The following is a 27,963-nucleotide window of genomic DNA, read 5'->3' as shown; positions in this document are numbered from 1 at the left end:
ACTGTAAAGCAGTAATCAAGGACAATTTATACGTGATACTTCACTATTACACAAGGACAAATTCATGCAGTGCTAAGAATATTAATATATATATATATATATATAAACTAATTAGCAAAAATCAGTGTAAAAATGTCCTCCTCACCCCCGTATCTTTCTCCTCATGTGCTGGACATCAGTAATGTGCATGCTCTTGGTTTGAATACAGTACAAGATCCACATTGATCATTCCTGCTACATTCTCAGTTATCCCTCAAGTGTATGTAACAATAAAGACCATGGCACCATCTTGTAATGCAAATAATTAATCTCGTAACTCCCTTTATTTCACAAAAAAATTGTATATTTGTTACTAAAATATAAAAAGTAACTTTCTGGTGTACTGATGTCCCAGATGTTATTAATCCGATCAAAAATGTTTATGACTTAAGTAAAAAATAATCCCAATAATTAATATGTAGTTTTTCCAAGTCTAAAATAAACACATATGAGCCTACCTAGTAAAATTATGTATTTACCAAGAATCTTCAGAACACAATATTCACAATTTTCATTTGATTGAAGCATAGACTATAAAGTTGATAAAGTAGCATCAAGACAAATAAGATTCAAGGAAAATAATTATCATCAAAAATACATTAACCTCATATATTAATCAGTTCACACAGATGAGTGATGAAAAAGTCACAGTCCCATCCAGTCAACTGTGATACAGATCATGTGATACCTATAACACATGTTATACTGTTTCAGAAAATAATGATTCCTTATCATCACATCTAAACTGGTTTCATCTCCCCATCATGATCTTCTTCTCTCGTGTCTGGAAACAGTTTGTGGTTGATATCCAGCACTGATGTGTTATAGCTTGTTCTCAGCCAGAGGATCTCTCAGTCCTAAAATCCCAGACCTGGTCAAAGTGAAACAAACAATCCAGATGAAGTTGTTTAATGGACAGAGAGCTCAGCTTATGTTCTGTGTGATTTTAGCAGGGTGAGCAACTATGGCTACGTTCACACTGCAGGCTGAAACGACCCAATTCCGATTTTTTTGCCCCTATCTGATCACTTCATGACAGTCTGGATGACACAGATCCGATCTTTTCAAATGCGACCCAGGCCACTTGGGTATATGGTCCTAAATCCAATACGTATCCGATCTTTCGAAATGCGACCTCCGTCTGAACGGCCAGGTCACATGTATCCGACCCGTACGTCATTGATACGCTACAAACGTTATAATTCTGCGTTGAAGTAGGCGGGAATGAGAAGATAAACAACAACCATGGCGGACGATGCTGCTTAAATAACTTTAATATTGCTAAACAAGCTCCACTGTTGACTACACTGTTGTTGACATCCATGTTTAGCTACTTCCGCAAACAACGAGTGATGTCGTTGGCTGTTGAGTACTCTTCTGCGCATGCGGATCACTTCTGGGTCATTTCACGTTCACACAGGAGATCACAAAAGGTTGCATTTAATTGGAAATGTGAACGGCCTTGCAAAAAAATCCAATTTTTAAAAAAAATCGGAATTGAGCATTAAGCCCTGCAGTGAGAACGTAGCCTATGACCCTTGTAGTACTGTACACTTGCCATTCTTCAAGCTGTTTTAAGACCTTTTGAGAAGTTTTTTCTTTGAAGACAATTTACCACATCCTCTTCTTTCACTCATTTCAAGAGCATCACTTGGTCAAAACCCCTCATTTGGCTGATGAGATCATCTGTACAAATTAAAATACTGCAATACAAATTTCATTCTGCAAAAATTAAGAAAAAGTTACAGAAGCAAAGAACTTGCTCATGAGACTGCATTAGCATGTGTAGTTCTCAGAGACTGGAGTTTTTGCCTCTAGAATTCATCTATTGTTGCAGTAAATGTGTCTTTTTCCTCTAGAATCTTTCTCCAAAGTTCCTGACTTCTCTCACAAATGTGTTTTAGTCTGTGCAGCGTAAGGCCTTGCTTCAAACCAATCAACTATCAATCCACAATTTATGACAACATTTACAAAACAATGAAATAATGTCAATTGGTGTTTATATCAACTAAACCAATTTCATGATACTTGTCTGCTTTTAAAACAGGTGGTGTGTTTTTAAAAACATAAGATTAAAAATGTCCAGTCACACTTTGCTAACATGCTGTAATTGTAATAGTATAAAAAAAAAATCAAGGCTGACATGAACAGTTCCGTGAGAGATCATCATAAAGTGCTGTAATAACACAGCATTGCTTCAACACACACATACCAGAGGACTTTGTTTGAGTATAAGATGGCCATCTTCATTCCTCATCCTGAGCAAATAATTTCCTTGGTCTTCTTTCTCTTCTGTGAAACTGTCTCATCTAGTGTAAGATGAGACAGTCCTGGGGCTTGTATAGTATCATACAAGTGTTAAACTGAATTAATTAGACTGTGATGTGCGACTGTGTTCATTTTTAAGACTTTGACCCTGTCCAGATACCCACACTTGCAGTCTTGGCCACTTGAGAGTGTGTGTACGTGACAGTGTGTGAACGAGACCGTCCCCGGTCTTAATAATGCCAAAGCACAGCATCCTTAACACACACTTAACCTCTCCAATACTGCTCCGGAGCGCTATACAACGCTTAGTGTATCCCATCATGCATCATGTTTTGGAATAAATCGTCAGACTTTTTGCCGAGATCTCACAAGAGGTCACGGAAAGCTGTCCAATGTACAGCATGTGAAATATGGATAATTAGATATTAAAAATCTCTGTAAACACATAAGTGTGTCCCATAAGGCAGTGGCTCCTGGCCCTGGAGAACCCCAACACTGCACATTTGAGATGTCTCCCTGATCAAACACACCTGGTTCAACTCCAAGACCTCAAAAGTGTGTGTGTTAGATAAGAGAGACACCAAAACCGTGCAATGCTGGGGTTCTCCAGGATCAGGATTGGGAAACACAGTCATAAGGTCATGAAAAATTCGACACACACTTGTGGTCATCATGCTCACTCGAACACTAAGACAAACACAGGAAAGACGTCAAATAAGTAATCAAGTGGTCAAGTGCAAAGATGGCAAGTGTGGGTATTTGGACAGTGCAACAGTTTAAGAAACAACAAATGCTGTACAAATTATAACAGCAGGAATGTTTGATAAAAGGGTCAAACTATCACAGACTTACTGCTGCAAATGTCTGCCTCCGCAGCTTTCTGTCTTCTCCATTTCTGAAGGTATACCTCTCCAGAAACACCACTGGGCTGACTGCTTCCTTTACGTCTTTTCAGCTAAAAATAAAAATAATAAAAAAGGGGAGAGAAAATAAAATTGAATTATATACAGAATGTTAATAATGATTTGTGAGCAAAATATTTAGATATAAACTGATATGAATGAACTGCAAGATGAAAAAAATAAATTTTTATTATTTATTTATTTTTAATTTGTTTTATTTTTTGGATTTACATTAAAAGGTATTAAAAGCATGGTACAGAACATATGATTACTGTGATATCTGTCATATAAAAGCACATAAAAACACTAACATTACAGTGATACAAACATAGCTGGTTTGGTGATTATAGTATTGTTGTATTGATTATTAATATACCATAGTAAAACTACAGTTACTGTGGTAAAAACTTGGTAAATGTCCCGTTTACTGTGTTTTAACTTCACATTTCATTTATTACTATTGTAAGTGTCGTGATTACCATGATTTTACTACAAATACAAATTACATCATTGAACCTGAAATTAATATAAAACGGATTGAAGGTTTATGGCGCGTCACGTGAACGATAGAGTTTAATCACACTAATTAGCAGGCGTGTTCATTTATTTAAACGCAATGAAACTCAAAGACAGCCGCGGATGAACGATATTATACAGCAATTAAACAATCTGATTAATAAAGTAGACAGAATACATTTTATACAAGGCATTAAAAGAGCGTATTTACGACTACTCACCCAAACTGTGGAACTGATAGCAAGTATCGCGATGTGTGCTGAATGAGACTTCTTGAACGTGATTTCATAGCGATAAACATCTCATGTGCTCGTGTCGAAGTTTTGATGCCAAAAGTTTCCCACTTAAAGCAATGAAGGTTGTAGTGTGATGATATTTCGACGCCGAGAGGCACATTTGGCGTCATAAAAGTGGCGCTAGGGGCGCTTGACCATGCTTCGGTTTTTGACGCTTTTGGAGTGAGAATGGGTTGCTAATTTACAACTAACAATCCGATAGTGAGCTTGCATTATAAGATAGAAAAACAACTATTGACAGACCAAGATTATAATAAAAGTGACTGTCCGATTCTAAGATAAACACTTATTCAGTAGCAGTAAATTAGGTGTACTAAACAATCATAAAACAAAGAAATATTATCTTACCGTCACCGTGAGGTAAAATAATGAGGGAGGATCAGTCTGTCAGCCAACCACACAGTGACGTCGAGACACCTCTCGCTGCAGACTGTAGCGCGGTGACGTCACGTTCGTACGTATGTGTTTACTGCGCATGCGCTTGTAATTTGCATTGCATGATGACTTAGTTGTTTTCGCGTCGTGCGTGCATTAAAACGATGCGCATGCTTAACAGAAAACTCTAATAAAATGTTAATGTATTAAAGAACATTTAGGTGTAAAAAAGACGGGAAAAACAACCATGTTTAACCATGTTTCATCTGAGGTAAAATTATATGGAATGAAAGTTTATTCTGTAATATCTGTGTAGTATCTTACTTACAATATATTAACATTCTGTTGCACTTTACTTCACTGTGTATATTGTAATTTTACACTTTAATGGCACCTTATATTTCTTTTTGAGCTAGTCAAAATAACAACAGATAAAGTACAGTTGTAGGCTCTAATAGTACAGATGGTAAAATGTGTGTTGTTCACAATTTGATGCAAACGATCCGGGTCCGAATCTGCCTTTTGACAGTTTTTTTCTCCCTTTTGAAATTTCAAATCACATCAGAAAAGCATTTATTTTGAATAAAAAGTAAGGAAATAATCAATAAGTTGTGAGGGAGGGCTTTATTGTCCTAATATGGTGGCATCCATTTAATAATTTGAATTAAAATTATAATTTACACTCACTAATTATTGTATACTGTTTTATAATGTACTACAATACTGAGGTGCAGATAATTGCCACTATTTGCAATAAGTAATATAAATAGCAGAAAATCCTGTTATTTTAACATAGTATAAATGGAATCTATAGCCATTTGCACTTAGTGTAAATAGCCACTGCCTTTTTTTATTTTAATCTGTCTTTTGCTATGGTTCTTGTTTATCTATTTATTAACTATAAATTTGGACATTTTTCTTTTTCTTTGGCAATTCTGCACGTGAAACATTGAAACCAATAAAGTAGTTTTAAGTGCAGTTGACTACATACAGTATATTTTCAGTGTCTGCATCCCATTTTATGCAAGGTGCCTCCAAAAAAACCAAACTGATGACAGTGATCTTTTTTTTTTTTTATTTCAAAGAACAAAACAGAAAATATAATTGTATATACAAATATAGATTAAGACTATAGACATGACACAAGAAAAAAATTCACCTCCATCACTGATAAAACAATAAGCCAAGCAGTAGCCCTCTTCTTTGAATGGATAAAACCCCCACAGGACTCTCCTCCTGCGATTCCTCACACATCCAGGTGGACAGTCTTTAAATATCTCACTGCACCATATGCACTGGGTCAGAGAACATGACGCCCGGAACTCAGGTTGTATTGTTCAGACAATGCACTCCAGTTCACGACACCTAATTTACATAAAAGAAAAAACAATACTAAAGCAATATTAAATCATTTTGAAGAAAGGCAGAAGAGCCATACAAGGCAAATTATTTGAATGTATTTTTAAATATATTATAGCATGGTGTTAGAAAAAGTGTTATTTGCTTTGTCTGTAAACTACCTAAGAGATTTAATTTATAACCAGCATTAACATCAACTAAATTAATACATTTTGTCAAGTCAAAATTTAGGTTGGCTTGGCTTGAGAAAGCATGGCCTGAAAGTTTGAAGTTTTTTTTCAATTTGAAAAATTTTACGGTTGAGGGCTATACAGATTGTCAGAGAAAGAAAAACAGATAATTACAGTACTCTAGCCACATGAAGTGGGTCTCTTCTCTGAATTTCTTCTCACTGACAATGTCCCCAAAAAGTCATATTAAGACATATGCAGGTCAATTTGAGAGGTAACACTTTAAAATAAGGTGTCTTTAGTAAACACTAGTTAATGTATTAATTAACATGAACTAACAATGAACAATACATGTGTTACAGTATCTATTAATCTTTGATAATGCAATGCATGCAACCATCAATTGAATTACTTACATTAATAAAGTCTTTCTGCTCTATTTTAAGACATCTTTAATGGTTCATTTTAGGCGAAATAAGACTTTGAAAGACCAGCATTCGAATACTATATCATAAAACATGTCATAAATGTTTGAAATCGCACACGTTTGCAATGACACTCCCTATGATTATGACCAAAGCATTCTTACAATTAAAAACAATTTAAACGCAAATTTTTAAGAAAACAAATGTAATATCTCATATCCACCATACCTTACGAACATCCAGAAGTGAATGAACCTGGATATGCGCATTAATGACAGTCAGTACGGCGCACAATCGTATTTACGGTTAATACATATACATTACTGCGCATGCGCGGTACATACGTGACGTCACCACGCTACATATGTGACGTCACCACGCTACAGTCTGCAGCGAGGAGTATTTGGTGACGCCGCGCCCGCAGTCTGTAAATTCCTTCAGAAAACAGTGTGTGGCGCACTTGAGTGTATTTTCAGACGCACATCTAATTTGAAGTAGCTGTTTTATGGGAGCGGCAGCGCAATACTTTGATAAAAAAAACAGATAAGGCTATGTCAGATATTGTTTCTATTTTAGTTTTAATGAAAAAACAGGGGACCCCCCAAGGTCATTTTTTTGGGCATCATGGGGGGTCCCTTTGATGCTTATGGGGGTCCCGGACCCCCCCATCCCCCTTCAATTCGAACACTGATAATAACCCATATTGATGACTCACAAAAACATTAGTTGAATGCTTGAAACAATAAAATCTATTGGAAACCATAAGGCAACAACTTTTTATAAACACTATTGTCAAAACAGCTATAATAATGACACCATAATCTAACACTGGGGAGACAGACAATCAAACTTTTACCATGGTTATGATTTTAAAAAATGATTAGCATAAACAAAAAGTGAAATTTACTTCTCAGAGGGATGACATAACCCACTAATCATACAAACCATATGTTTTAGTTCAAACCGCATATCATGTTCATCAAATCTATCATATCAAAACTACATAACAATTCATTTCTACCAATTTGAATAGTGTTTGCAGGGCAATTGCTAAAATTCACTGAAATGATGGATATCACATAAAGAGCCTTAAACTTTACATTTGATTCATTTACATTATCAATGAATATGTACAAAAAAGTAAAAAAAAAAGGAAAAAAAGTAACAATTTTACAATTTTACATGTATATAAAACCAATATAAAAAGAGTTACTTTGATGAATACAAAGAATTCAAAAGAACAGCATTTATTTAAAGCATAAATCTTTTGTAACATTATACATGTCTTTATAGTCACTTTTAATGCATCCATGCAAAATAAATAGATATAATTCTCAACGACCCCACATTTTGAATGATAGTGCAGTTAGTGTATCCCTTTTTAAAAAGAGATTTTCACAATATTATTGAAAATCTTAGAGAGGAGTTGTGGGCCCAGCTCTCTGCACATTGTGTCATGCAGAGACTTTAATTTAACATTAAACAGGCCACAGGTTGTCTAGGATCTCCTCTCTCAGCATGCACAGGTAATGAGCGTATTGACACATGAGAATATCAGAAGTCAATTTCCTTTAATTCTCCTAAAGAGAGCCAATCAGTCACACAGGTCCGTTCTGAAACTATCTTGTTACTCAAGCTCATGAAGCTCATCATCAGGAGACGCAGATCAGGGCTCCGGTGCAGAAAGCCAAAGAGGTATTCTCCTTTAATCACGGAGTAGTGATGAGAAACACAAAGGGTATAATTAAAAAAAGGATGAAACTGAAAAGACAGCAGGGCCTTCATCCAGGATATCTGATATTTTTTCCTCCTCACTAATTAACATGTCATGTCAATTAAAAGCGAAACAACATCAGATAATGCTTAGCATTTACAATCCTCAATCTCACGTGCATTAGTACCTTGTCCTAAACTGACCTCAGCTCATGGTCACCATTAATCCTGCTTTATGTTGTCACTGTGAATCTGATTTGCAGAACCTGATTGTATTCTTCCAACAACAGGAAATCAAGAACAGCAAGCAAGCAAGCAACTGCTCGGAAAAACTCATTTAAATACAAACATTTGACAATAAAACCTCACAGGAATTCATTTGAATATAGGAAAAGAGAGAAAAGACTTGATATTTAGTGACTGCAGTTTATATACATTTAATATTAGTCAGCCATTACCTTTTCAAAACCAGAAAAAAAATGTAATGGGCATTGTGAAGTAAAGAAAGACATATATGGTATAGATCAATATATCATAATTTACCTTTATCAAAAGGCCTTTATGCATAGGTATCCAGTATCATACATTTGCATAGAAACTCACTGAACTTTATCTGCTCCACAATAATATTCATTAAAAACTAGACAAATGTTTTAACTAATTTTACTACAGCTGGTGATGAAAATTCCTTAACACTTAACAACTCACTGGTTTTAACCAAAAACTTTTAATAGGATTCTCTGAAAAGCCTTTTGCTTAATTTTAATTGCCAGCAATTTAACATGAGGTCAGATCAGTTTCAATTAAGTATCATTAACTAACAAAATCAACAAATGTTTCGCAATTTAATAATCTAGGTTGGTGTTGATAGACGATTCTTCATCATTCATTTATGTTAAATCATAATACGTACACCTAGATTGATAACTGCTGGTAATTTCCACAATGCTCTTTTTTTCACACAGTATAAAACACTTGTTAAAGTATTATTAATTGTTAATTGTATGTGTTAATTTCTGCATCAATTAATGCTAACATACACTTTCAGGAAACAAAAGATACAAAACTGTCACTGAGGTGGTACCCTTTTAAGAGATGCTAATATTTACTTTTAAATGCTTAATGTACTTTAAAAAGTACTAATATTAACATTTAGTTACTTATATGTAACGTTTGCCAGTACCTCTGAAAAATAACTCTGTTTTAAGATGGGAATGCACAATATTTTAACTAAATTCTCTGTCACTCTTATACAATCTTTCGCTTAACAATATATCACTCACCTCATATGATGACTGGATAAGGGCATAGTGAGCCAATCACTGGATCTGATGTTGAACAATAAGCCAATCATTCACTCTTATGATAACTGGTTGTGGTTTAATCGAACAGTCAGCCACATGCTCTCTAATGTAAAACATGCAGCTTTGTGCTCTGGGTAAGAAAATTACTTGTTAGCTTAGGACCAAATTGAACTATTCTTGCATGACTAGAGAGCCGAGACCTGGTGGGATAACCCAATCATAATGACAGAAAAGAAGAGAGAACACGGGATTGTGAAGTCTTCTTGTCATGCTAATTTTCCAGGCTCATTGGAAGTCTACATGCCTCTAAATACATTTATGTAACACTGTTATGACGTACATCACTGGACAACCTTCAGAAAAATGTAATCCTGTATTTCAAATATATATTAATATGTCATAAGTGTACATTTTTTAAAAATTGAAATGTATGCATAATCTGAAAGCTGAACATATAAGCTTTTCCTTAATGTATGTGTTGTTAGGATAGGACAATATTTGGCCGAGATACAACTATTTGAAAATCTAGAATCCGAGGGTGTAAATAATAATAACAAATAAGCAAGTTGTCCAAATAAAGTTCTTAGCTATGCATATTATTTATTAAAAAAAAAAAACATATATATATATATATATATATATATATATATATATATATATATATATATATATATATATATATATATATATATATAATAAAAACATTTTGGTAACACTTTAGAATAGGTAACACCTATTAGTTGCTTATTAGCATGCATATTACTAGAGTATTAGCCATGTATTAGTGCTAATTAAGAACATATTAATGCCTTATTCTACTTGACCTTGTTCTACATCCCTAATCTTACCCAGTACCTAAACCTTACAACTACCTTACTAACTATTAATAAGCAACAAATTAAGAATTTATTGAGAGAAATGTCGTAGTTAATAGTTAACAAGTGTTACCTATTCTTAAGTGATACCAACGTTTTTATATATTTACGGTGGTAAATTTAAAACATTATTTCATTATTTATGTATTTATTATTATAATTTTGACCCAATAATACATTGGCTATTGCTACAAATATACCTGTGTGATTTATGACTTGCTTTTTATGCTCCAGTGTCAAATATAGTCAAAACGTTGCCAAAAGAGAGTGTGAGATAAAAATCCTTCTGATTTTTACCTTCTGAAAAGCAAGCATCCGTTTTTATAGAACACTGGTAATCTCACGCTTTAAAAATCACTGATCATTGCTTCATCTATTAATATGTCCATTACTTTTTCTTAATTTTAGGTTCAAAATTTGTTATAAAATGTTTCACTTTACAAGATGTCAACTGATGGACTGGAGTGTGGATTACTTGTGGATTATTGTGATGTTTTTCTTAGCTGTTTGGACTCTCATTCTGACGGCACCCATTCACTGCAGATCCATTGGTGATCAAGTGATGCAATACATACATACATAAATACAGCAATATATATATATATATATATATATATATATATATATATATACAGTACAGACCAAATGTTTGGAAACAATCAATTATTTTTAATGTTTTTGAAAGAAGTTTCTTCTGCTCATCAAGCAGATCATGTGATAATGATCCTAAAAATGCAGCTTTGCATCACAGAAATAAATGTTAATCAAGTGATGCAATACATACATACATACATACATACATATATACATATATATATATATATATATATATATATATATATATATATATATATATATATATATATATATATATATATATATATACAGTACAGACCAAAAGTCTGGAAACATTAATGTTTTTGAAAGACGTTTCTTCTGCTCATCAAGCTTGCATTTATTTGATCAAAAATACAGAAAAAAATGTAATATTGTGATATATTATTACAATTTAAAATAATTGTTTTTAAATTTATTATACTTTAAATTATCATTTATTTCTGTGATACAAAGCTGAATTTTTAGGATCATTATCACATGATCCTTTAGAAATCATTCTAATATGATGATTCATTATCAAAGTTGGAAACACTTCTGCTGCTTAATATTTTTTCAGAACATGTGATACTTTTTTAGGATACTTTGTTGAATAAAAAGTAAAAGAAAAGAAGCTATGTTTTTAAAATATATATATTTTGTAATAACAATATACACTACTGGTCAGTAATTTGGGGTCAGCAATTTTTTTTCTTTCTTTTTTTAAATAAAATCAATACTTTTATTCAGCAAGGATGTGTTAAACTGATAAAAAGTGATAGTAAAGAAAATATATTATTAGAATATATATTATTAGAATTTTTATTTTATTTTGAATAAATGCAGTTCTTTTTAACCTTTTATTCATCAAATATATTAGACAGCAGAACTGTTCCCAACACTCATAATAAATCAGAATATTAGAATGATTTCTAAATGATCATGTGATAGACTGGATGTTACATGTGACACTGAAGGCTGGAGTAATGATGCTGGAAATTCAGCTTTGCATCACAGGAATAAATTATTTTTTTAATATATATTTAAATAGAAAGCTATTATTTTAAGTTGTAATAATATTTCACAATATTACTGTTTTTTCTGTATTTTTGATCAAATAAATGCAGGCATGATGAGCAGAAGAAACATCTTTCAGAAACATTAAAAATAGTTCACCATAGAACATGTCAACCCCCTACACATAGGCAATCAAAAATAATTCGTGACTTTCAGAGAGGAGCAGATGAGGAGAGCGCGCAGCACAATGTGACGTCACCAGTCTCACTTCTTTCCTATTTGTTTGGAAAGCGCGAGCTGAGAGAGTGGACAGCGCGCGCACGGAGAAAGAATATCCCACACGGTAAGAACACGCGCCTTTCACCGCTAACTGTTGCTTCTTTACTTTTAAAAGTAGCATTTGCTGTGTGTAAATGAATAAGCTACAGTTTTGGGCGTGCAGTGTTTTTATCCTATGTATGTTTTTGTTGATAACAAAGTAATTACGCTGTTATATTCTGTTCTGTAAATAATCCGCATATGTTCCAAGTTTCCAAGTCAGCGTGCATTACATTCTGAATAGTCTGTCTTCTGCAGGGTTGCCAATGTTTTGTATCACCCTCAGATATCGTGATGTGCAAAGAGACATATGAAAGACATCGACCACCTTAGACTCGTGGAGAAATCTACGAAAGCAATAGCGCATCTTTATAAAGTAAAGCACTTATCCCCGGAGGCTCAGCTGTCACAGAATGGAGAACACCACGAGCCTTTTCATCCCAAACCCAACATGCAACTACAGCATGGACTTATACTACAACTCTCCAAACAGGAGCGATCTGAACTGCACGCCGCCGGCTGACTACTTCTTTAACGCAGATCTGTACGTGGTTCTCCCGGTCATTTACTCCGTGATATGCGCCGTGGGTCTGACGGGCAACACGGCGGTCATATATGTCATCCTCAAAGCACCCAAAATGAAGACAGTGACCAATATGTTCATCCTGAACTTGGCGATCGCCGACGACCTGTTCACTTTAGTGCTGCCTATCAACATAGCGGAGCATCTGTTACACTACTGGCCGTTCGGCGAGGTGCTGTGCAAAATCATTTTAAGCATCGACCACTACAACATCTTCTCGAGCATTTACTTTCTGACGGTTATGAGTGTGGACCGGTACCTGGTGGTGCTGTCGACTGTGCGTTCCAAGCGCATGCCGTACCGCACATACCGGGCAGCCAAGATAGTGAGCCTGTGCGTGTGGCTGCTGGTGATCCTCATCGTCGTGCCGTTCACCGTGTTCGCGGGAGTCTACATCAGTCCCGACGACAGCGAGAGAAAAAGCTGTGTCCTAAGTTTCCCCAGTCCTGAAAGTTTGTGGTTTAAAGCGAGCCGGATTTACACCCTCATACTGGGCTTTGCCATTCCGGTGTCTACGATTTGCATTCTTTACACCATGATGCTGTACAAATTAAGACACATGCGCTTGAACACCAACGCCAAAGCGCTGGACAAAGCCAAGAAGAAGGTGACTATCATGGTGTTTATCGTACTGGCCGTGTGCCTGTTCTGCTGGACGCCCTTTCACCTCAGCACCATCGTGGCGCTGACCACAGACCTGCGGACCACACCGCTTCTCATCGGCCTCTCGTACTTCATTGCCAGCCTGAGCTACGCCAACTCCTGTCTGAACCCGTTCCTCTACGCCTTCCTGGACGACAGCTTCAGAAAAGCCTTCAAGAAGATGTTAGAATGTAGACCTGCTTGATTGTAAAGCGCTTTGAAGGGACGTGTTCAGAGAAATCCAGAATTGAATTTTCCAGTGGGATTCCAGGATTTGAATTGAATTTGAATTGAGGTAGCAAACAGGATGCAACCAAGGCGTTTAGCAATTGGGATTTGGATTTAATTTAAAATTAAAATCATGTTATTAAAAAGGCATATGACTGCAATAAGCATAGTTTGAATTGGAACAGCAAAGTAATGACGATTTTTATTGCTTGACAAAGCATTGCCTGGCAGTTTTTTATGTACATACAAGTATATTTGATAAAATATAAAAGATAATTAAAATTATTAAACTAAATTTTGAACTATTGTCATTACAATTCAATATCCGGTACTTTGTCATTACATTTAAATTAATCATAAATTCCTAGCATCTCAATTTAAAAAATACGAACTATGGTTATCAACATAATATGATCATAACTTATTATTGCCAGTGTCTCAAAATAATGAGCAGCTCATTTAGACATCATATTATTAAAACCAATGTCATTTCAATTCAATATCCTTTAGTTTGTTGCCAATAAAATTACATTTACACTCAGTTTTATGTTATGCCTGAATCTGATTAAAATACAGTTGTGATGACTGTGTCCACTTTCCAGACTCCCATATTCCTGTGTAGTTCCAATAATAAAGATAAATGTTTTCCTGATACTAAATTCTAAAGTAAGAGTTTGTCTCCCTCTTGTGCTCTCTGTGATTAAATAATGAAGCTGAAATCTTTTGAAATGTGCTTCAACAACATTTGTCTGACGGAAGTGCCCTGGAAACTTTGATTAGGAATTACAAAATGTGATATCATTGCTGTTTTAGGATGGCATCATGTGTTTCTCAAACAGCAGGCATTTATGTGTATATATTTATATAGACCTGCTTTTGTCACATGAAAGGTCATCACTTCCTGTCCAGTAGTATTTCATCTTAATAGCAAATTTGAGGCATGTATTCCTGTTTCTTTAAATTAATAAATATAAATGTAAAACGCTTTTGCTTGTGTCCAGAGATGTAAGTCATGCAGATCAACACAGTGTAGCATACTATGTTTCATGGCTTTTTAATACATGTCATAAATAAAATGGAATAAATCAGTTGTCTTTCATTTAGTCCAATGTAGATGTCAAAAACTAATATTACCCAGGACAACAACAGCAACTGCCCAAAGTTTGAAATTAAGCATCATCTAACACACTTTTCTATCTCAGAATGTTTCTGAATATGAGAAAGTATTATGTTTTTGTGTTTGTACCAGAACTGGCTTTTAAATTTACAAGGCCCCTCGCTGTACATTATACAAATGATAGGTGTATAAATCCTTGCAGTTTTTTTTTATAAATCTACAATAATAATAATAATAAAATTAATACTAATAATAATAACAATGTAGTGTAAACTGCAAGGATTCAACCTCATTGTTAATGCCTTTATCAGCCTTTATCCAGTTCTGTCACAGGTTCTTTCCATACACCATCTGGCTGTAACATTAACTGTTTCCACATCGAGCAAGAAAAATTGAGCTGTAGAACTGATCAAACTGCAAACAAGTAAACATCAACATATTACTGAATCGGTTACTGCAATCTCAACCTGTCGCCCACATAATAAAATAGGATAAAATATGAGGTCTGCAATCATAAATTTTAAACAAAGTATATAGTTGTAAATTCCGAATCAAACAACGCATGCAATACTGACAGTCATGGTGTTACGATAATAAAATGGTGTCACAAAAAGAAGAAATCATATAAAGCCTAAATAAAATTATACATTTCTAAATGCTATTACCAGTGCCGCTGCTGGGCAAATGGGTGCCCTAAACAGAATTGTATGTTTGTGCCCCCTCCCTCAAATATTATGGAAGTAAGAAATACCTACTCTTAAGGTCAAAATAGAACTTTAATAAAATATAAAATTAAATAAATCTTAATTGTATTATTTACAAATTATAGTTACAGTAGCTCTAGACAGGTATGGCTATGATTTTATTAAAACAGTTGTCTGATTGATTTTATAGTCTCAGGCATTCAGAATTCACGCAAAAGAAAATCAAGCTGTCAGACACAGACGGGAACACAGGTAGGTGAACGTATTAATAGTGTTTATTGGAACAGAGGTTTCAGACACAGGTGAAGCAATAGGAATAATCTTGACACAAAGAGGGTTGTGAATGCAGTGAGGAACTGACGAGGAAGATGGACAATGGGTATCCAGGGGAACAACACAGGTAGCGCGAGAACAGGTAAGGGCCCTATTTTAACGATCTAAACACAAAGTGTGAAGCGCACGGTGTAGGTGCACTCAGGGCGTGTCTAAATCCACTTTTGCTATTTTAAGACGGAAAAATGGCGCGCCAGGGCGCATGGTCTAAACGGGTTGTCCCTATTTTCTTAATGAGTAATGGGTGTTTTTTGGGGGCGTAACGTGCAATAAACCAGAGTCTCATCTTCCATTCCCTTTAAGAGCCAGTTGTGTTCGTGCCATGTAGGATTTGCTATTTACACGGCAGAATTTGGCAAGTGCAAAGACAGAACGCGTCTCTGAGATGGAAATAGATAGCCTAATTCTGATACATGCGATGACTATCCATTATGACATGTAGGCATTTTTATATTTAATTAGCCTACAAAAAATTCTTATTCATGGAAAACCTTAAATTTTTAATATTTGACATGTTTGTGTGCTGCTGTGTGTCCCTGTGTTTAATAAGCAGCATGTATGTGCGTTGTGGACTCGCCTATACTAACACGCTCTTTAAATAACAAAGAAAAAACATTGCGCCAGACTTTAGACCAGGTTTAAGTTGGCCTATGGCACAGTCTATTTTCAGCTCCTTAAAATAGCAATGCGCCAGCAATGCGCCTGAACAGACCTCTTTTTTAGACACAATGGGTGCAAATGCATTTGCTAATTAAACGACGTGGCGCTGGACGGGAAAATGCGAACAGCGCCGGACTGAAACTAGCAAACACACTTGCGCTGCGCCTTGCGCCGGGTGGATGATAGGGCCTAAGTTTGAGAAGGTCGATGCAAGATCAGACAAGGAGTGAGGGAAAGTGATAGTCCTTTTATGAGAGTCTGGTGATGATGAACAGGTGATCAGAATTCCGGTGATTGTGAACAAGTAGTGTGGAGAGGGTGCAGGCTGTGACTCCGTGACAGTACCCTCTCCTCCACGGGCGGCTCATAACGACCGGACGTGTTGTTGACGATGGGGTCTGCTGCGACCCCGAGGAGCTGGGCGATCTGGGTGTTCCTGATGGAATTTGGTAAGTAGAGTAGGGTCCAGGATGTCGTTGCGATTAACCCAGCATCGTTCCTCAGGGCCGTAGTCCTCCCAGTCCATGAGATATTCCAGCAGTGGACCCTGTCGCCTGGAGTCGTGGATGGCCCACACCCAGTAGATGTTCTAAGCCTCATCGATGGCAGGAGGAGGAGGTACCGCAGCATCACCAGACTCTGTAGAAGGAGGAGACAAAGGGTCAGTGTAAGGTTTCAGCAATGAGACATGGAATGACGGTGAGATACAGTATTTCACAGGGAGGTTGAGTCTGTAGGTGACTTTGTTCAGCTGCCTCTCGATGGCGAATGGACCAATATACCAGCGACTTGGCTTACGGCAAGGCAGCCGGAGACGGATGTCTTGGGTGGACAGCCACACTTTCTGGCCAGGTTGGTAATGCGGAGTGGGACATCTTCGGAGTCGACTTGTTCTTTGTGTCTCCGGACTGCCTGTTGGAGATGCACGTGAGCCAAATCCCAGACCCTCACGCTTTGCTGGAACCAGCGGTTGACAGCTGGAGTTTCGGAGGGCTCACCTGACCAGTGGAAGAGAGGTGGCTGATAGCCCAGGACACATCGGAACGGGATGAGCCCAGTGGTGGTTTTGTTCCCAGTGAATTTTGTGCGTATTCTGCCCAGGGTAGGTATTGGCTCCAACTCTCCTGGTTCTGGTAGCAGTACAGCCTCAGGAATCTCCCGACTTCCTGGATCTTACACTCAGTCTGGCCGTTGGTTTGAGGATGGTATCCGGAGGAGAGACTGATGGACACCCCTGGGAGACAGAAGAAAGCAGTCCAGACGCGTGAGATGAATTGGGGACCTCTATCCGAGACAATGTCTTCTGGGAGTCCGAAGTGACGGAAAACTTGATGGAAGAGTGCCTCTGCCATCTGTAGAGCAGTAGGCAGACCCTTGAAGGGAATGAGTTTGCAGGATTTAGAGAATCGATCAATCGTCCACAACCAGGATGCTTGTGTATCCTTGGGATGGAGGGAAATTGGTCATAAAGTCTATTCCAATGTGCATCCAGGGTCGCTTGGGGATGGGCAGATGCACGAGTTTCCCTTCTGGTAGCTTCCTAGGGGTGTCAACAATGGCACAAACTGAACATCCTTGCACATATTGAGAGATGTCCAGAGATATGGAGGGCCACCAGTAGCGTTGTTTCAGAAGCGAGAGGGTCCTTCTCCTGCCTGGGTGTCCAGAGCCCGTGGATGAATGGGTTAAGTCCAAGAGGGGCTGGCGATGAGCTGGGGGGAACGTAGAGACACCCCTCTGGACCTCCCGGCAGAGCAGGGTTTTGTCAATTCTCATTGATGATCTGTTGGTTGACTGGATCGGGCCAACAAGCATGGCTGGAGGGAGAATAGATTCAGGAACAGATGGTTCAGGATCGGCTTGGTAGAGGCTAGAAAGGGCATCTGCTCTGCAGTTCTGGTAACCTGATCTATAAGTGATCTTAAAGTTAAATCAGGTGAAGAAGAGAGCCCATCAGGCCTGGAAATGATTCAAGCGTTTGGCTTCTCTGAGATACTCAAAGTTGCGATGATCAGTAATGACTTGGAATGGTTGCTTGGCTCCCTCCAGCCAGTGTCTCCACTCCGTGAGAGCCGATTTTATGGCTAGGAGCTCCTGGTTTCCCACGTCGTAATTCTACTCAGCCGGGGATAACTTCTTAGCGTAGAAGGCACATGGATGGAGCCATGGGAGGGGTCACCCTGCTGCTGAGAGAGGACTGCTCCGATCCCGGTTGCCAAGGCGTCAACCTCCACGATGAAGGGCAGTTCTGGATTGGGATGAACCAGGACCGGAGCGGATTGGAAGGCCTGTTGTAGTTGGGAGAAGGCTTCTCGGGCAAGTGTTGTCCAGGATAGAGACTTGGGCCTGTTCTTAAGCATAGAAGTTTCTTTCACGGTGTTGGGTAATTGCCACTGCCGGATGGTTTCCACCTCCCTCTGGTCCATCTTAATACCATGCTGGTTGATCGTGTAGCCTAAGAATTGGACAGTGGAGGCATGGAATTCACACTTCTCTAACCGGTATTCGTAGTGACCTGACGGGGTTATGAAGGCAGTCTTCCATTCATCGCCTCTTCTAATGCGGATGAGATTAGGCGCTTCGGAGATCGAGCTTGGAGAAGATGCGTGCAACTCGTAGCTGTTCCAAAGCTGCTGGGACCAGAGGAAGGGGATAACTGAATTTTACTGTTTGGGAGTTCAGGTGACGGTAGTCAATGCACGGCCTCAAGCCTCCATCCTTCTTGGCCAAGAAGAAGAAACTCGAAGCGGCAGGGGCCGTAGATGGATGAATAAATCCTTGGTGCAGAGCTTCCTGAACGTACTCCTCCATGACCTTCTGTTCCGGTATGGACAGTGGGTAGATCTGACCCTTTGGGAGGGTCGCTCCAGGCAGGAGGTCAATGGCAAAGTCCCATGGCCGATGAGGTAGTAAACATGTAGCCAGCCGCTTGCTGAACACATCCTGGAACACCCGGTACCCTGGTGGGATTTCCACTTTCATATTGGTCTCTGGACTCTCCACAGAGGTGGACAGTACAGGAAGATGATTAGAAGTTGCAGGAATTTTAGGTTGGGGCTTTCTTGGGCGATTGATACACTTCTCCAAACATTCATCACTCCATTTGAGAATCTCACCGGTTGTCTATTTGAAGTGTGGCTGGTGGGCGTTTAACCAGGGGCATCCCATGATTATGTCCACGGTTGACTCCTCCAGCACCATGAACGTGATGTCCACTTTTTAAGCTGACTGCCAACACGGAGGAATAGTGTAGGGGAGTAATGGCGGACACGCCCTCTACCTTCCTCTACTTATATATATATATATATATATTACAGTGGCTACACAAACCATGATTTTTGGATGTATTCGTGTTTTCTTTTCTTTTCTTTTGATTTTATTTTTTATTTTATTTTCGTCTTTCTTTCCTTCAAAGTTTCAAGATTAATTCAACTTGTAGTTTGTTTGTTATTGTTTGTAAGATCTAGGCTACTTCTGATTTTTGAGTAAAAAAAAATGTCTACACCATTATACAGTATACAATGGTTTGGCTATATTGCTATACACTTATATATATATACAGTACAGACCAAAAGTTTGGACACACCTTCTCATTCAAAGAGTTTTCTTTATTTTCATGACTATGAAAATTGTAGAGTCACACTGAAGGCATCAAGGGCTATTTGACCAAGAAGGAGAGTGATGGGGTTTTGCACCAGATGACCTGGCCTCCACAGTCACCGGACCTGAACCCAATCGAGATGGTTTAGGGGTGAGCTGGACCGCAGACTAAAGGCAAAAGGGCCAACAAGTGCTAAGCATCTCTCGGGGAACTCCTTCAAGACTGTTGGAAGACCATTTCAGGAGACTACCTCTTGAAGCTCATCAAGAGAATGCCAAGAGTGTGCAAAGCAGTAATCAAAGCAAAAGGTGGCTACTTTGAAAAACCTACAATATGACATATTTTCAGTTGTTTCACACTTTTTTGTTATGTATATAATTCCATATATAATTCCACATGTGTTAATTCATAGTTTTGATGCCTTCAGTGTGAATCTACTATTTTCATAGTCATGAAAATAAAGAAAACTCTTTGAATGAGAAGGTGTGTCCAAACTTTTGGTCTGTACTGTATATATATATACCTATTTCCTTATTTCCTTCTCTCTCAATACGACCTGATAATATTTAAAAATAGTCTAGCAGTCAAATATCATTGTAGTTGACAGGTAGGACTGTTAGTGCCTTTTTGGAAAGGCAGTTTAAAAATAAAGTCAAAGAAAAGACGTTTCTCCCGGTGACTGCGCGCAACAGGCAGTAGAGGGCAACATGCGATCATATTTTTCCATATAGCTATTATCACAGTCTAAAAGATTTGCAATGATGCGTCTTAATTAATAAGATAGAAACCACGTTTACAAGCGCCTTTTTTTGTGGTTTATTAAGGATTACATTGTGCCAGTCATTTTTAAACGGTATTGTTATGCAGGAACTATTATAGTTGTATACTATTGTTGATACTATGTAAGGGTTTATAGCAGTTACACTTATCTAAAGTTCTATTCAGGACCTAAAATAATGATGTTGCTACTGCTAAACTCAAGTTTAAGATGCTATGTTGATCATTAGCTGGTTGACAATGTAAAATAAAATAGAATGAAATAATAAAGCTTCACCAGCTGTTATATGACCAGCTAATAGCCAGCTAGAAACTTGTTACTGTAATCCAGCAAATGGTTTCATCTGGATTTTCCAGGATACTTCTAAATAACGTCACTAGATGGCGTTCATTTACCACTTCTCATTACTGTGCTCTTTTATTTGACAAGTGTGAGGATATCTAGTCCTGTTGGATGCTGGACACTGACAAAACTGGAACACAAACTGAAATTTGTCACTGTTGTTTTATGCTTGAGCAAACTGACAAACATTAGACACTGACCTCGAGCGATCCTGCATTCGTATAATTTTGATGTTAGCTAGGCTCTGAAGGAAAAACTCTGCTGTTGACTGTCACGTTACATTGTGCTTGTGATTGGGTCACATTACAGCAATTGACTTTGTGACACTCCGTTCCAAACACCAGGGCTGCCGACCTTTGATTTGCCCGTCACCTGCATCTGAGATTGAAGCCCCCGCTCTATTCTGTCTCCATAAGTCAAACACTCGAACACACAGGGGGGACCTGGTTGCAAACTTCAATTATGTCCCAGCCTCCGCACCCTCACAAATCAATGAGATCGACTTGCTGTTAAGGAGACTCACATCCAGTTTCAGGGAATGTGACTATCTGCGATAAATGAATAGGCGGTTGTCACAGAGAGTGATCTCATTGTGCTTCTCGCCACTGCTGTTTAAGTGTGTGTGCTATAGTTATTGTTCATAAGGTTCAAGGTAGGTGAAGGTAGAAGGAGATTCAATACAGAAAGAGCGGTTCGTTAGTTACACACACTTGGTGATGAAACTCACATTTCATCCTGAATCATCTGCCAGCTGCTCCTCCTCAGGTTTGGATCTGTGGTTCACAATATAATGTGCTTATTCATAATACTGATAGGCTACTGGTGCAAACAGCCCAGCATGGAAAGTCTCATCAGCCAATTATAAGGTCTGATTGTATTCTATATGATGATTTTTTATAAATCAAATCCACATCGTACTGATGTCTGGACTGACTCATGTTGCCCACATGCAGATGCGGTTTTAACAAGCTTCCAGACTGTCTGGCTCGCGTCCATTCACGGCAATTAACATTTCTGTAATGTGGCATTGATTCAGCTGTAAACAAGGCATATTCTCCTCTAGGCGGAGGACAAAAACATTAGACGCCATATAATGCAAAATTTGCAGCAGGCTCATTGGAAATGAATTATTCTAGCTACATTGCTCCCACCCTCTTAAAGATTAAAGTTATTTATTGACATTGATGGTTCATGGAATCTTTCTATTGAACAAAAGGTTCTTCATAGTGGAAAAAGGTACTCTGGATTATTAAAATGTTCCTCACACTAAAAAATTTCACTGAAAGTTAACCCAACATGACATTTCTGTGGCATATGACCCCCCCCCCCCCCCCCCTTTTGAAACCCTTATTTCTAAGAATGTATACATACAGTGGAGATCAAAATAGGAGAACAATTTAAGAACACTTGATTTTCACTTGATTCAGAAATACTGTAATGTAATCTTCATCGTTCAAAATTTAAAGTAATTTTTGTTGTGGGCTACATCATGCTAGTAGAACAGTGTTTTACAAAATAACCAAAGCACTTCAACAGAAAGGCTTCATTTTGTTTAAAACTGATCAAAATAAGGACACAGCAATGATTGTGTGATCACAATGGTATGATCTTGGTCTCTTCCACAGTTTGGTGACTGTAACTTTGTCACCAAGGATTTTCCAGATATCTTCAGTTGGGTTTAAATAAGGACTCTGGGCTGGCCAGATCTGTTTTAATGTTTTCAGGTTCAAGTTACTGATTTACCTGTTTTGCATGAACATTGCAGGCTGATTGGGAGATACTTGCATGGAAGAAACTGCATGTTGCCATAGAAGGTTCTGATAAACATTCATATTCACTGCCATGTAGCTGTATAAGAGACACAACTCTTGCTGCCAAAAACATCCCTCAAACAATAACATTTCTTCCTCCACCTTTCACTGACTTTAATGCACCCAGGGTTCAGTCTTTCCCCAGTTTGATGACAAACATAATGTTGTAACTAGACTTGCTTTCATCACTGACGTGAACTTTGGACCTCCTCACAACATGCTCCTCAGCAAAGGTTAGTCTAGGCTTTTGATTCTTTCTGTTGATGAGAGTGAGTGCTATTTCAGTATTTCAGCTATTTCAAAATCTCTTAAACATTGAGAGACTGTATGCTGAGATATATCCTTTCCTTGTTCTGCGGTGAACTGGCGAGCAATTCCAGCTGCAGTGCTGAACCAATTCTCCATTGAGATTCTCCACATTATCCTGTCTTCTTATGCATTTGTCTTTATGCCAGCCAGCCTTTATGGGGGACTTGAATGAGTTAGTTACATATACTAAGATGCAGTATTCACAAAATCACAGATTTGATTAGTATGAGGTGCCAGATTAACACTGGTAACTGGGAGGTATCTGAAAGTGTTCTGTAATTTTGATCAGTGTTCTTTTTTAAATATCTGATTTAAGGTTACTTAATCAGTATCACACATTGTGATACTTCACTATTACACAAGGAAGAATTCATGGAGTACTAAGAATACTATATAGTATCAATCAGTGTAAAAATCCCTCAAGTGTTTGTAACAATAAAGCAAATGGCTTATCAAAATAATTCATCTAGTAACTCCCTAGGCATAAAAAGGCATATTTGTGATTAAATATATACAATAATAACTTTCTGGTGTATTGTTGTTCCAGATTTCATTAATCTGATGAAAAAAAATGTTTATGTCTTAAGTAAAAAATAGTCCTGGTAATTAATAATATGTAGTTTTTCAAGTGTAGAATAAACACATATGAGCCTACCTAGTAAAATTATGATTTTATCAAGAATTTTCAACACACAATAATCACCATATTAATTTTATTGAAGCATAGACTATGAAGTTGATAAAGTAGCATCAAGACAAACACGATTTAAGGAAAATAATAATGGATCAAAAATTCATTAATATCATAAATTAATCAGTTCACACAGATGAGTGATGAAATGTCCTTAAAAGTAAAAAGATTCCATCCAGTCAACTGTGATACAGATCATGTGATACTGTTTCAGAAAATAATGATTCCTTATCATCACATCTAAACTGGTTTCATCTCTCATCACGATCTTCTTCTCTCGTGTCTGGAAACAGTTTGTGGTTGATATCCAGTGTAGCTTGTTCTCAGCCAGAGGATCTCTCAGTGCTAACATCCCATTTTCAGACAGTTCCCAGACCTGGTCAAAGTAAAACAAACAATACAAACAATTCAGATGAAGTTGTTTATTGGACAGAGAGCTCAGCTTATGTTCTGCGTGATTTTAGCAGGGTGAGCAACTATGACCCTTGTAGTACTGTACACTTACCATTATTCAAGCTGTTTTAAGACCTTTTGAGAAGCTTTTTCTCTGAAGACAATTTACCACATCCTCTTCTTTCACTCATTTCAAGAGCATCACTTGGTCAAAACCCCTCATTTGGCTGATGAGATCATCTGTACAAATTAAAATACTGCAATAAAAATTTCATTCTGCAAGAATTAAGAAAAAGTTAGAGGCAAAGGACTTGCTCACGAGACACCCCTTATCATGTGACAGAAATTTTTGCCTCTATAATTCATCTATTGTTGCAGTAAATGTGTCTTTTTTCCCCTAGAATCTTTCTCCAAAGTTCCTGACTTCTCTCACAAATGTGTTTTAGTCTGTGCAGTGTAAGGCCTGGCTTCAAACCAATCAACTATCAATCCACAATTTATAACAAAACATTCATGAAACAATGAAATAATGTAAACCACTTTTATAAAACTTGTATTCTTTTATTTAAGACAAACAGGTGGTGTTTTTTTTTAAACTTAAAATTTAAAAATGTTCCAGTCACACTTTGCCAACATGCTATAATTATAATAGCTGTATCAAAAAAAAAAAAAAAAAACATATTACAAAGAATAATTACAGCTGAGATGAACAGTCCTGTGAGATAAAATCATAAAGTTCTGTAACACATAACACAGCATTGCTTCAACACACACATACCAGTGGACTTCTGTCTTTGTTTGGGCTCAAGATGGCCGTCTTCATTCCTCATCCTGAGCAAATAATTTCCTTGGTCTTCCTTCTCTTCTGTGAAACAAGATAATCTCTATTTACTCTGTGTGCAATTAATATTGCTCATTAAACATATAATTAAGTTAATTTAAAATAAGATTCAGATCAAAGCATTTGATGAGTAAATGTTGATTCAAAAATATTTTAAACAAATGTACCTGGGAAGAGCTGATCATGGCAAGATTCACTGAGACTCAGTAATAGCTCTTTTAGTTTTTAGGAAGATTTGTGGGGGTTGGCTTAACAAAAAATTCTGAAAAAGAAGAACAGCATTATCTGCAAACATTCCTGTAAGACAGAAAGAATGGAAATATTATTACATTACATGCAACTTATACATTACTGTGTGTATGTGTGTGTGTATTTATACAGCTATATTCATATTAATTATTTTAAAAATTATTACAAGCTAACAGGACTGTTATGAGTAGTGCACAAGTCTTAATAATGCCAAAGCGCAGTGCCCTTAATGCACACTAAACCCACACTATCTCAAATACCGCTCCGGAGCTCTATACCAGGCATAGTGTATCCCATCATGCATCATGTTTTGGAATAAATTGGGAAAGTTTTTGCCGAGATCTCACGAGGGGTAATGGAAACCTTTCCAATGTATGTGAAATATTAATAATAATAATAATAATTAGATATTGAAACTATTTTTTTCACTTAATTAGAAGTACCAAAAATTAAATTGTCCTCTGTAATAGGGACTTATGAAAAGAGATTTAGAATTTACTTTAAAATGCAAAGTTGAATAATAATAATAAAAAAAACTAAAAATCTCTGTAAACACATAAGTGTGTCCCATAAGGCAGTGGCTTCCAATCCTGGTCCTGGAGAACCCCAACACTGCACATTTGAGATGTCTCCCTGATCAAACACACCTGGTTCAACTCATCAGCTCATCAGTGAAGACTCCAAGGCCTCAAAAGTGTGTTTGTCAGATAAGAGAGACACCAAAACCGTGCAGTGTTGGGGCTCTCCAGGACCAGGATTGGGAACCACTGTCATCAGGTCATGAAAAGTTCAACACACACTTTTGGTCACCATGCTCACTCGAACACTTGGGCTAAACACAGGAAATACGTCAAATAAATAATCAAGTGGTCAAGTGCAAAGATGGCAAGTGTGGGTATTTGGACAGTGCAAACGTTTCAGAAACAACAAATGCTGTGCAATTTATAACAGCAGTTTGATAAAAAGGTAAAACTATCACAGACTTACTGCTGCAAATGTCTGCCTGCGCAACTTTCTGTCTTCTCCATTTCTGAAGGAATAGCTCTCCACAAACACCACAGGGCTGACTGCTTCCTTTACATATTTTCAGCTAAAAATAAAAATAGTAATAATAATAAAAATAAGAAAGGGGGGGGGGGGGTAGAATAAAATAGAATTATAAACAATTTTAATAATGTTTTGTGAGCAAAATATTTAAAATATAAACTGATATGAATGAACTGCAAGAGGGGAAAAATGTGTCCTTTTTTATTTACTTTTTTTGGAATTATATAAAAAGGTATCAAAAGCATGGTACAGTATAAATGTGATTACTGTGATATCTGTCATATAAAAGCACATCAAAAAACGACCATTACAGTTGTACAACCATAGTTAGTTTGATGATTATTGTATTGTTGTATTGATTATTAATATACCATAGTAAAACTACAGTTACTATGGTAAAAACATGGTAAATGTCCCGTTCCTGGGTTTTAACTTCAAATTTAATTTGTTACTATTGTACGTGTCGTGGTTACCATGATTTTACTACAAATGTACATCTTTGAAATGAATATATTGAAAGTCTATGGCACGTCACGTGACCGATAGAGCTTAATCACACTAGTTAGCAGGTGTGTTCATTTAGTTAAATGCAATGAAACTCAAAGACAGCCTCGGATGACTGATATAATACAGCGAGTAAACAATACGGCGCTAATCTGATTAATAAAGAAGACAGAATAAATTTTATAACAGGCATCAAAAGAGCGTATTTACATCTACTCACCGAACCTGTGGCACATGTAAACTGATGGCAAGTATCGCGATGTGTGCTGAATGAGACTTCTTGAACGTGATTTCATAGTGATAAACTATGAATAAGCGATAAGCGAGAATGGGTTGTAAGAAAACGGTTAAACTGCTTGTACGCGCCTTGGAGCGTTGTTAAACTCACCTTTTAATGCCGTTTAACCTGCAGTTGAGCGTTGCTTTGGTCAAACTCACCGCTGAATGCTGTTTTACCTGGAGTTGAGTGTTGTTAAACTCACCACTGAATGCTGTTTTACCTGCAGTTGAGTGTTGTTAAACTCACCGCTGAATGCTGTTTTACCTGCAGTTGAGCGTTGTTAAACTCACCACTGATGAACGCGCTAAGCCTTTGCACAGAGAGCACTTTGATATCAGATTGCGAGGATTCTTAAACCTCTAAAACAAGTTGGAGGGCCAGATAACACGATCTCTGTCATATATAATTTTTTGTAGCCTATTCTTTTTTATTTTTATTTATTTAGTCTCGTTGCGGTGTGCTGACCCAAGGCGTCAAATTTAAACGCTGCTGAGTTCTATAGAAGTCTACCGGACTAACCTGCACGTTGAAAAATAACGCCAAAGGTATACCCAGTGCGTCAAAAAGGTGACGCCAGATCCCTTGACCATGCGTCAGACATTTGACGAGTAGAGAGTGAGACTGTGTTGGCGTTGCGAGAGCGCGTACACGAGAGGCTGGAAATAGATGCGATGAAGCG

General features: G+C 37.3%; 1 protein-coding gene and 1 long non-coding RNA gene across 2 annotated transcripts; one reads left to right on the top strand and one right to left on the bottom strand.

The window, feature by feature from the left end:
- Positions 1-395: 395 nt before the first annotated feature.
- Positions 396-25,454, bottom strand: LOC132117695 (uncharacterized). Its single transcript, XR_009425825.1, has 4 exons — positions 25,372-25,454; positions 25,142-25,228; positions 24,476-24,603; positions 396-910 (listed from the first exon to the last, which is right to left on the bottom strand). It is a non-coding gene; the product is annotated as an uncharacterized LOC132117695 (long non-coding RNA).
- On the top strand, positions 12,435-13,833 carry npbwr2b (neuropeptides B/W receptor 2b). The gene has a single exon (XM_059527007.1). It carries the CDS (start codon positions 12,585-12,587, stop codon positions 13,599-13,601), a length of 1,017 nt encoding a protein of 338 aa, XP_059382990.1. The 5' UTR covers positions 12,435-12,584; the 3' UTR covers positions 13,602-13,833.
- Positions 25,455-27,963: the final 2,509 nt, after the last annotated feature.

The sequence above is a fragment of the Carassius carassius genome, chromosome 37, assembly GCF_963082965.1.
Source record: "Carassius carassius chromosome 37, fCarCar2.1, whole genome shotgun sequence".
Taxonomy (NCBI): domain Eukaryota; kingdom Metazoa; phylum Chordata; class Actinopteri; order Cypriniformes; family Cyprinidae; genus Carassius; species Carassius carassius.
This window is presented reverse-complemented; position numbering and strand designations above follow the sequence as displayed.

Coding starts and splice junctions, on each gene's coding strand:
- npbwr2b (XM_059527007.1), top strand. CDS start 12,585: ATGGAGAACACCACGAGCCTTTTCATCCCAAACCCAACATGCAACTAC.